General features: G+C 29.9%; 1 protein-coding gene across 1 annotated transcript; it reads right to left on the reverse strand.

Annotated features, from left to right (window-relative positions):
- Nucleotides 1–771: 771 nt before the first annotated feature.
- On the reverse strand, nt 772–12078 carry LOC139869615 (tonoplast dicarboxylate transporter). The gene is made up of 6 exons (XM_071857777.1): nt 11597–12078; nt 2233–2716; nt 1998–2041; nt 1826–1921; nt 1094–1604; nt 772–989 (listed from the first exon to the last, which is right to left on the reverse strand). Exons 1-6 carry the CDS (start codon nt 12020–12022, stop codon nt 964–966), a joined length of 1587 nt encoding a protein of 528 aa, XP_071713878.1. The 5' UTR covers nt 12023–12078; the 3' UTR covers nt 772–963.
- Nucleotides 12079–12840: the final 762 nt, after the last annotated feature.

The raw sequence follows: 12840 nt of genomic DNA on the forward strand, positions 1-12840 counted from the left end.
CAACCTTTAGTAGACAAAAAGGGGTGTTCTTGTGGCTTGTCTTGCAATGGTATTTGTGTTGTCAACGAAAACATTGTTAGTGATTTGGTTCAATTGGTTGATAATTTGATTGTGTCTTCACTAGTACAATCGAGCCCGTGACCGCTTTATAACGATATATTGGTTGGAGTAACTCCTAATTCCTTGCCGGTAGTCGATTCGCGTAACAACCTTGAGGTTGTTTCCGAGGTTTTAGTTCCGGTAAACTTTTAATAGAAGGCCCGTGACCTAGGGTTTTGACCGAGCTTTAACCGAGTACGTACTTGGTAAACTTTTAATAGAAGGCTTGCCATGTACTCAACGACTTTTCTGGGTTTACACAATTTTGAAAATGGACATGAAAAGAACAAAGACCAAATGTTTTTTTGAAACTTTAAGAATTGATAAGGAAATTTAGAAAATGGATGTGAAATATTTACAGAGATTATATTACCAAGGACATATTTCAGGAGACTCTAAGAACTGGTGATACGCGTACCTATTAACTAGCTTAGGATATGTACATTTTGCTTCACCAGTATATGCCATAGCACTATACACTATAGCCTACGCATAGAGCAATAATAGTTACTAGATAGCCTAATTAAGATTACAAGTGCTACAAATTTTATCTTGGTTTCCATATGAGTTTAAGAATAGTAGTACAACAAATTTTCTGAGAAAAAGGTAAGCGAAGTGAGCAATTTTGTGAAACTATCCTAGTACGTGTAGAATATAGATGAACATAGCAAGTACAAAAATAAAAATTTAAAACAAATTGCTATACATATAATATAATTTTTATTTTTTAAGGCAATTGCTATTTGCTATACATATCATAAACAAATATACAAAAATTTATAGAATTTCATGTATATTATAAACATTAGAAAGAAAAGAATGGATCGTGTATGTTTGGCTTGCTCTGTTTCAAATTTGGCCACTTCAGTTCTTCACAAACACAAGTGCCCCTGCAAATAAAGATGAGATACAAGTAACATATTACTTAAGTAACTAATGATAATACTAGACATAATTAAAGTAGAAAGTTTAATAATTTAAGCTAAATATATACCAAGAGTAGGCATTAAAAGTGACAATGCAAGTGTTCCAGCAATCTTTAGTGGTAAACCGGTCTTTATCATGTCTATGATATCGATATGTCCTGTTGTGAATCCTACTATATTTGACGGGGTGCCGGTAGGAAGCAAGAAAGCAAATTGAGCACCGATGGCTCCGGGAATCATAAGAAGAAGCGGATGTACATTCATATTGTGTGCGATTTGAATCAGTAATGGAACGAGAAGAGTTGTGGTAGCGTTGTTTGATGTAAACTCGGTGATGATTCCACTTATAACACAAATACATGGAGCAATCGACAAGTATGGTATTTGCCCAAGAAAATCAAGCATTTTGGACAACACGTCTGCAAGGCCGCTCGTTCTTACTCCTTGCGCAATTGCAAAACCAGCACCAAGTAATAAAACGATATTCCATGGTAGTTTTTTGCATTTGTTCCAGTCCATTAACTTTTCTCCTTGTTGTTTTTGGTTAGGGATTATAAAGAGTAAAGTTGCCATCATCACCTACAATTAGTATATCAAATTATACTCCTATACATCAATTAGAAGTATCATATGTAAATAGACCATAGGATTGGAAACATCCAAATTTTGATGGACCGAGTACAGTAGAGTATGTGATTGGAGTACTCGCCTTTCCAGATAACTCGAACATTGGAACCCTTAAAACCTTTATATGTAAATAGACCATGCAACCTTAAAGCAAATAGTTGATATACACTTACACTAACGGTTCCATCACCTACACGATCGTCGAAAAGTACTCCCCATCCGGGAATATCATCCGTTATGCTTCTCGTCATCCATAAAACAATTAACATCTAAATAAAAAAATGATCAATAATCTTTAGATCGTCAAAACATCACTATATTTACAAAAATCATTCTTAATCTTACCGAAAACACACTTAACACCATCTTTTCTGCGAATGCCATTGGACCTATGCATACATACATAAATAAAGCAAAACATAAGTTGCAAAAGAAGGAAAACAAAAAACAACAAATTTTATTTTTCAAAAAAATGACGTTTGATTAGTCAATTCACCATCAAAACTGGGCCAGCTCCAAAGATATGTTTTAGGCCTGAGAAAATGTTAGATATGTTAAATTGAGCTTATGTTTGAGTTACCTAATAAATCAAGCTCCCTCTTTAAATGGGCTTTATCCAGATAAGCTGAAAGAGTATCATCAGATCTTGTTGGGCAGTAGACAAGACAAAGTATGGCCCACAAAGCAAAAAACAGCAACAACGCCAATGGGAATCCAAACAAGAACCATTTACTAAAGCTTATTGGATCAGCTTCAGGAAAATAGCTTTTCCACATCCCAACCAATATGAGATTGACACCTGTCCCTGTGAGTGTGCTCATCCCACCTATTGGCGCAGAGTATATGACTCCAAGTACCACAGCTTTGCAAAACTTACTTACGACTGTTGTGGATTCAACAGACGATGAGGATGGCAGCCTCTGGAGGATTCCGGTGGCTACGGGCATCATCATGACGGCAGCCGCTACGTTGTGCATCCACATGCTTACAAATGCTGTCGTGGCACAGATTCCAAGTAGGAGGAGTTGTGGATTCAGTGGGTCCCCACAGAATAGCAATGTTATCTGCGTGCCACATTTCAACAAAATATTGTTGCATTATTATTTATTGAAATTGAAATACTCCGAGATGTTAAGTCTTTCGTTAATATGTATAAATTGTAGTATTATTTTTTATAATAGTTTTTTTTTTTATAATTAAATAAATAATTCTTATGTGCAAAACTTGTATGCATCTTAACAAAATCTTTGTAGCTTATAAAAATTCTAATTCTGTTATAATTCAGTAGGCTTATAACTACCTTTAATGGTTATAAGAACAAAGAGAGAAAAAAAGAGAGAAGAAAGAGAGAAGAAATATTGATATTGATATTTCAAGAGAAATGGTACCACTTAAATGGCTACCATACATGTCTATTTATAGTATAAAATATTACTATGCAAGAAATATAATAATAATAAAATTAACATCCAATCTAGATATTTTATAACACTCCCCCTTGGATGACAATTTTATTAGAGAATAACTAGTACTGCCTCGTTAAAAACCTTGCTAAAGAAAACCCATTGGGATAAAACTTTAGCTAAGGGAAAAAGAGTGCAGCATAGAGTTGACTCCCCCTCAAGTAGGCAACGCCTGAGTTGTTACATCTTCTGAACATGCCTCATGCCAATATTATGAACGTGTGTTCTGAAAATAGCAGTTGGCAGTGCTTTGGTATAAAGATCAGCAGAGTTGTTGATTGAACGTATCTCATTTTAATCTGGTTGTCTTTTACGAGATCTTGAGTATATGAGAAGAATCTGAGGTTTTCATCTGAAACTGTATCATCTAAATCTTTTATGTAGAAGTTTAGCCCCTGTGATTTGTCTACAATCTCCTTCATGGTTTGCTCAAACCCTTGTTTCAATTCATATTCCCTTGTAGTCTTTTCTGAGCCTTACCAACATACCATTCTTTTCCATCAAACTTATGACCGTTAAGACTGTCTATGGCTTTGGCGCCTCGTCAGTATTTATATTTTGTTCAGTCACTTTTGATACTCTTCTTTCATTTGTATTATGCAAGCTGCATTATCTTCATATATAGTTGTTGGTGAAGATAGTTGTTAGTCTTTTATAGCGTTCTAGTCCACAAGAATCAATAATGATTTGTGTCATTGATCTCAACCAAACACATTTTCGAGTAGTTTCATATAATGCAATCACTTCGTCATGATCTGATTATGTTGCAACAAGTGTTTGTTTTAAGAACGCCATGATTTTTGTGGTACCTCCATTTAGGAATACATATCGAGTTTGAGATTTATCTTTATGAGGATTTGATGAATGATCTGCATATACATAATCAACCAAATCTTGTTTTGAAACGTTAGAATAAAATAATTTTAAATTAGCAGTTTCTCAAGGGTATCAAAATATGTGTTTATCCCATTCCAATGTCTTTTTGTAAGGGCTGAGTTGAACCTTGTCAACAAATTAACTGCAAAAAAATGTCAGGTCTTGTACAATTTGTAAGATACATAACAGTCCCAATTGCACTAATATATGGAAATTCTGATCCGTTAATATCTTCATGATCTTCACGGGGATGAAATGGATCAGTGTCAATATTGAGTGATCTAACAACCAATTGGCTTTATCTTTAAAAAAAATGTTTTAAAATCTTTTCAGTATAAGTTGTTTGATGTACAAGTAGACCATTAGGCATATGCTCAATTTGCAATCCAAGGCAATACTTGGTTTTTTCAAGATTTTTTATTTCAAAATAATTCTTTAGAAGTTGAATGATTTCATAGATCTCTTTATTTGTTCATATGATGTTAAGAACATTGACATAAACAACTACGATCACATATCCGAACATTGTTTTTATAGAACATACGTGCAAAATAAGTTTATATGTATACCCTTTTTCTTATCAAGTAGTCATTTAATCGGTTATACCACATACGTCCCGTTTGTATAAACACATTAAGAAATCTTTGTGATTTAATGGAATATATTCCCTTATGTTTTACATTAGATGCTTATGATACCTTAACCCTTTAGGTATATTCATATATATCACTATTAAGTGATCCATACAGATAAGTAAGTAGTAACAACATGTATGAGATGCATTTAAATAACTACCAGGTTAATTAAGTATCTAATAAGTAATTGTATCCATTACAGGAGGATAAGTTTTCCTCCTAATTCATTTATGGTCTTTGTGGGAAATCTTGAGTTACAAGTCTAGTTTTGCCTTGTAACTTCATTTGCACATTTCTTTTCGGATAAAAATTCATTTGTATCCCATATGTTTCACATCTTTAAAAGTGATAACGATTGATCCGAAAACTTTTCTTTTATCGAGCGATTCTAATTCAGCTCGTATTGCTCCTTTCCATTGAGCTCAATCATGTCCATTTTGTATATTCAATGACAGATTTTCGTTCCAGATCATCATCTTTATTCATGATGTCATTGTAACATTATATGAAAATATCTCATCAAGATTTTTCATTTTATTTCGGTTCCATAATATTGCATAATTTATCGCAATTTATGTATTTACATTTATCAATATCCTCTGCAGAAGGAATATTGATTTGTGGTTCTTCTTGAACACTTTCTTTTACCTCATTATCAGCTGATTTTCTTTTTCGAGGATTTTTATCTTCGGAACCAATTGATCTTCCACGTTTGATGCGTGGTAAAGACTCAACAGTGACATTATTGCCAGCTTTTGGAATTTCAGTTCGAGCTGGAGCATTTATCGCTGGTATATATGATTTAGTCACCTTTTTTTATATCTGTAAATGCATAAAGTAATTAATTTGCAAGTTCTTGCATATGCATTATTTTTGAACTTTCGTTTCACATTCTTTTGTGCGAGTTCAATATACCTTAATTGATGTTCACATCATGAAGCATCATTTTATTTATTTATTTTGTTTACTTCACCCCCTAATCTAGGGAACAATGTTTTATTAAAATGACAATCAGCAAAACGTGCTGTAAAAACATCACCCATCATGGGTTCAGTATATCTTATGATTGAAGATGTTTTATATCCAAAATATATTACCATCTTTCTTTGAAAAACCATTTTATTGTGTTGTGGTGATACAATTGGAACATACACTGCACAACCAATGTTCTAAGGTGAAAATATTTGGCTCTTGGCCAAAATCAAGTAGTAAGTGAAAATATTTATGACTTCCACATGGTATAATGCGAATTAATGTCGCAGCATGTAAATTTACATGTCCACATATAAATATCGAGAGTTTTGTACTCATTATCAATTGTCTAGTTATTAGCTGCAAGCGTTTATCTATTGATTCAGCTAAACCAATTTTGTGTATGCACATGAGCAACTGGATGTTCAACAACAATCCCTGTAGATATATAATGATCATTAAATGCTTGAGATGTTAACTCACCGGTATTATCAAGTCTCATCCTTTTAATGGTGTAATCAGAATAATGTGTTCTCAATTTAATAATTTGTGCAAGAAACTTTGCAAATGCCATATTACGGCTTGATAACATACAAATATGAGACCATCCGCTAGATGCGTCTATTAGAACCATGAAATATCAAAATGGTTCACATGATGGATGAATTGGTTCATATATCTTACCTTGAATTCTTTCAAGAAACATTTGTGATTCTTTTTCACAATATACTTTTCATTAATAATCATATGTGCTTTCCATTAATCAACATATGTGTTTTTTTTTCTTCATAAATCACCATATGTGCTTTTTCATTATATATCATTTTCACCATATACGCTTTTAATCATATGCGCTGTGTTTTTCACCATATGTGCTTTTCATCATATGCGCTTTTTATGTGAATAGTAAATTAATTAATTTCTTTTTACTATTCATATGAATTAATTTCGATTTACTATTTTGTTAATTGAGTAATATATATACATCATATACTTGTGACTCCGAAGGCTCAAATGAATTTGACCATATAGTTATATGTTGTACATTGCACATTAATTTTCAGTAGAAGCTTTAGATGCATATTTTTTATTGATGAACTATTTGTTTCATATCTAGCTTAGGCAATTATTGTGAACATTTGGTCCCTATAAGAGCATTTATCTTTTAGACTTTTAGTTGATTTGTACTTGTCACAATTAGGGATAGCACCCGCGGGTCCTTGATGCGGATTCATTAGATCCATCACCCGTACCATTTCAGAATATATACTAACTTAAAATCCATGCCTCCTCTTGTTTTGGTTCGTGGCCATCCCAGGTTTATAATTTTTTTTTTTTTCGGTTCAATAATTAGCATTGCCACCAAACCCTTTTTTTTTATAACTTATAAATATGTTTTGAGTGGAGGTTAGTGGACTAATAGTAACTAAATAATATATGTAAACCCCACTTGTATCAACTTTTTGTTTAACTTCAACATACAAAACGATCATCTTGCATCTTTATTAACTTTATACATCACTTTGGCATTATGGCCATTTTGATGCACACTCTTAAAAAAAAATAATTTGTTTTTTTTAAGTTTTATTATTCAACCTCCTTTTTTCAACGGTCACGTTTTTAACAAAACATTTGACAAGTTTGGAAAAAAAAATTTTACTTTGCTTTCCCCATTTCTGTAAAACTCATTTAAACACTTTCTTTGTTTTAAAAAAAATCACTTGACCAATTTTTTAATTCTTTCACAACACCCGATATCGTGATCGTGACCTTTCACTAAAGCAAGAGATATTCTTGATAAACTAAACACTGACTCGTGTTTGGAATTGTCGGCCACAATAAAAATTCATTTGATGAAAATATATATTTTTTAATTATAGAAGGAGACCACTTCATTTTCAATACTTCATTTTTGACAAAAAGCTAATCCATTTTACCATTCTTTTTTTTTTATTTTAACTTCTAAGATTTACTTTTAATAAAAATACAAACTACTTTTTGTATTTTAACTTTTAAGATTTACTTTTAATAAAAATACAAACTACTTTTTGTATTTTAACTTTTAAGATTTACTTTTAATAAAAGTACAAACTACTTTTTCTTATTTTAACTTTTAAGATTATAAATTTAAGAATAAACATTAGTATGCATGAAATAAATAATGATTAATTGCATAAGTAATCATAAATGTTAGATAACATATAAAGACCCCATCGTATTCGTATTGATCGGAATTAATCTCGACCCATGGTACCGTGTTGTCAAATGACGTGTTGCGTACATAAAGTACCGTGTTGTCAAATGACGTGTTGCGTACAATCATGAGGTCTTATTAACATAAATATAAATGTTAGTGAAGTTAATAAGAGTTAGATTACAGAATATATAATTCAGACGGTATAACGGACCATATATAACATAAATATAAATGTTAGTGAAGTTAATAATAGTTAGATTACAGAAATATAATTCAGGTGGTATAACCGACCATATATAACTTAAATAACATAAATATAAATGTTAGTGAAGTTAATAAAAGTTAGATTACATAAATATAATTCAGGTGGTATAACCGACCATATATAACTTAAATAACATAAATATAAATGTTAGTGAAGTTAATAAAAGTTAGTAAACATAAATGATAGTTAGGCGACAGTGTCGACCATATATAATTTAGGTGGCAGAGCCAACCATATAATAAGAACAATACAAATGCACTAAGAACTTAATAAAAATTAGTAGTTCAAAATGTTAGTAGTCCAAAATTTGATATGTCCGAGTCTGAAAATTATTAATAATTTCATACCTTGATTAGTGACTCGTGATCGTTTGAGATATCCTTTGATTACACTAAGCTCTTCGTGCTGATAACGTGTTATAATTCAGTAGGCTTATAACTACATTTAATGGTTATAAGAACAAAGAGAGAGAAAAAGAGAGAAGAAAGAGAGAAGAAATATTGATATTGATATTTCAAGAGAAATGGTACCACTTAAATGGCTACCATACATGTCTATTTATAGTATAAAATATTACTATGCAAGAAATATAATAATAATAAAATTAACATCCAATCTATATATTTTATAACAAATTCTAATTTATTTAATAGGGATGTCATATAATTCTTTTAGATAGTGCTTAATAAAGTTTTATACTTCCTTCCTTATTGTCCCCAAACAAACATGACATCACGTAGTATAATAAAGTCATATTATCAAATTTTATTTTTTGTTAGTTTACATTTTTACTAAGTATCTTTTTCTATTTATTTTGTTTTAATAGTGAATTGACCCGTAGAATCACGAGTTCGTTTAAACGAAACAGTTTAATGATATTTTTAGGTATTAAGTGAACGTAAATGTTAAAGTTATTTAGTTTAATGACCCGTGGAACCACAGAATCCGACTAAGAAACTCGTCAGCTGAACATTTCATCAAACGCCTAAAATGCATATTAAACAAATCACATCCAATCATAAGAGATAATATTGGTTGTCATTTTATTTTAAAAGTGTAAATTAATATAAATTTAGAATTGATTTCCTTCTGTCTAGCTTTTATACCTTCTCGTACTCGATTAAAAATAATTAATTAAAATAATTAAAAATTATTTAATTTTAATAATTAAAATAATTATTGATAAAATTTAATTAATAAGATATAATTTTAATTAAAAATTATTTAGATTAATGACATCACTGCTTAGAATTTTTTTTTCTTTTTCTTTTTACTATTTTCTTAACAAAAAAATAACCTAATAATGAAACTATTATTATAGGATTTTAATATTAACTATAGATATCAAGAGTAACAAAGAACTTTACTTTTTCATTCTAATCCATCTCAAATACGGAATTATAGATTTGAGAGGAAAGTATCATTTAGAGATACTAAATAAAAAATAATTTGTCTGGCCATATATAACAAATTTGAAACATGGCTACGTCCATTCTTGTTCTTATCCAAAGTTCACTTACATTATTTTCAGGTCAAAAGTAATGATATTTTAAACTAAAGCCGTTTTTTCTATATAATTGAAATCTTGGATTTTCAAATTATATACTCTTTCCTTTCCATGTTAATATTCCACTATTCCTTTATGAATGGTCCCAAATTAGTAGTGTACTTCAATAATAATAATAATTATATCAGTTTAAATTAAAATGAACTAAAATTTTTTATGATTCAACCGTTTAAACCGAACTTGTTCACGTGATTTTTGAAACATTATGTATAATGAGAGATGTTAACGTTTATACTTAGATACTATGGGGAACAATGATTGAAGTAATAATAATAATATTATTAATATTTACTACGGAGTATTTACTATTAAAGAAGTCCTTTGGCGTTTTCATCAAAGACGCTTGAAAATATGTTCGTGGCAAGATAGTTTATTCTTTGTAGTTTTGTCTATTAATTTGTATTCATATTGCGCTTTACTGTTATTGTTGTTAGCTTAGTTTGGTTACCCGTTTATTAGTTTAGCTCGATAGTTTAATTTGTACGTTTTTAAGAGGTTTCATTTTTTTGATTAGCTTCCTATGTTTTAAATGTTGTTCGTTTTTTGCACTGAAACAAAAAAGTGAAAGAGAGAGGGTTGTTTATCCCCCTCAATTCCGAAGACGTGTCATGATACTGATATGACTTATCCACATTTATAAAAAGACAGATAAAAAGAACAAATTCAGTTTTTCAATCATATTATCCGGTCAAATTACCATATTATCCTCAAAAATATGGTAAAGCTTAGTGGTATTTCAGCAATTTGTACTTGCTCCACATCCATATCAGTATTTAATTTATTTTTCGTTTTACATTTTTTTATCTTTATATATAGATATAAATATATACAACACGTTATGACAAAACTATAATGATTTATTAAATATTTGATTTGACTTATGTTGATACCTACTTACTGTATGTTAAATTTTTTACTTTTTATTTATTTATAAATAGCTAGTACAATTCACAAAAAATAAAGGAGTTTTTCTATTTTCAGTCCAAATGGCTAACTTTAAGGATTTAATTGGGTAAAAAATCACATTAAATTAGTTGAAGAAATTATATGTAAGGGTGAGTGGTTATTAACTTATTATGAAAGTCTAAACAAATCATGCATGTCTAAAATTGTTAAAAATAGTCCAAGAACTATCTTTAGATTTTTCTAAAATATACTATTATATTTTAAATTTATATTTATATATCTTATTATTTTTAAATAAAACATTTGATAATTTTACTTGTTAAACGCCTAAAAACTCCCAATTACATTATAAAACATTTAATAAAACATTTAATAAAACTCCCAATTACATTATATATCTTATTATTTTTAAATAAAACATTTAATAATATGATGTACTTAAACGCCTAAAAACTCCCAATTACATTATAAAAGAATATAATCAAATTCAAACACCATTAATCAAAATCACATTATAAAACAACTACTTATTTTGTTTTATATTTAAAACACGTAATCCATTTTTTGAAATGTAAATTAAAACATCTCATAAGGTGATAAAGTGATAGATAAAATAAATTACTAAACGTATAATTAATACTCCATACATGTTAAATGATTACTCTCTATCATGGAGGAGGATGACTTTCTATTCTTGTGGGTGGAGAACTCTTTTCTTAACTTGTGGTTAGAGAAACGACATCTCTTCTATTTTAGAGTAGAAGAAGGATTGTTTACATCTCACATCTCGCATATCTTGAATATGCGAAATTAGGTATTGTTGTTGTAGAGGTTAAATAATTAAGCATTCTATATTTAGATATATACAACTTACTTTGTAGATTATGTTTATAAGATAATAATATACTCATGAAAATGATTAGTTTCAAATTTGAAATAATATTTAATTAATAAGCCTTAATCATACTCTTACGAATTATGATTACTATATATTTCATTAACTAAACATATATCTCATTTTCACTAGAATTAATTTAATCAGAAATTAGAGAGATGGACTTACATTCAAGGCCAATCTTCTGTGAATATTGTAATGCTCAACAGCAAGAGCAAGTATAAAACTTCCAAGAACAAGGGAGATGACATCATCCATGTAAGAGTGTGCCACGTCATCGGCTGCTGCTATGCCAAAAACCGGGAACAGAAACAAAGGGGACATGGATGTTATTGGCATGGGAACAGCCTCCGTTAGCCACCATGCAAACACCCAAGCAATTACCCCCAACATGTTCCTGCTAGTTTTATTTCCGCCATCATCCAACTTCACACATACACATATTAAACTGCATAACAGAGGACCTAACGATATGAAGAAATTTTTTAGTGTAAAAATTGATCTGATTTGGGTGCGGAAGCTGCTCGATCTGTAGACTAAATCTTCACCACTGCCGTGTAAAGGCAGGAGTAAGGATGTCGAGTTTTCATCCATTATATTATTTATTTATTATGATTTTTTATTTTAATTATAGGGTGATCTGGTAGAGATAATATAGACAAAGAGTTGTTGATCATTCACCAAATTAATAGTTAACATTTATATACACGTAAGCACATCGGATGATTATTATCTATGGTCCATTCACGGTTAAGTTATTATTCTATTTTTTCTTTTTAAATTTCTTTTAATTTATATAGGAAGAGTAACGGATTAATCAACGACGACATTTTATTTTATTTTATTATATAGACTAACTAGGTTATAACTCGCAAATTTGCGAAATTTTAAACATATTTTGTTTACGAAGTATTTGAACTAATAGTTGCACGTAATTGTTTAGCCAGTAAAAAATAAATACATTAGGTTGGGTTGTAAATATAAATAGGCTTAATGTATGTTAAAAATCTAAATATAAATAATTTTAAAATTTTAATTAATCATTGATATATATATGTATATATGTGATATAGTTCCTTCTTTCTATTTTTATTTAAATTTTGCAACTTCCGATCTAAATCTATAACTTACAGTATTAGTTAGACTTTTATTGGACAACTTAAAAATTTCATTGATGATATGTGTGCCTTGTTAGCAATGAAGTTAATAAAGAATTATTTGCGAAACAAAATGTGATATAAATTTATGAATAAATGTCTACTTTCATATATTGAAAACAATGTGTTAGATAGTATTAGCATGGGTTTGAAAGTGCTTCTGTCGATTTGGGGGATATTTCCACTGCACAACCTTTAGTAGACAAAAAGGGGTGTTCTTGTGGCTTGTCTTGCAATGGTATTTGTGTTGTCAAC

Source organism: Rutidosis leptorrhynchoides, chromosome 1, assembly GCF_046630445.1.
Source record: "Rutidosis leptorrhynchoides isolate AG116_Rl617_1_P2 chromosome 1, CSIRO_AGI_Rlap_v1, whole genome shotgun sequence".
Taxonomy (NCBI): domain Eukaryota; kingdom Viridiplantae; phylum Streptophyta; class Magnoliopsida; order Asterales; family Asteraceae; genus Rutidosis; species Rutidosis leptorrhynchoides.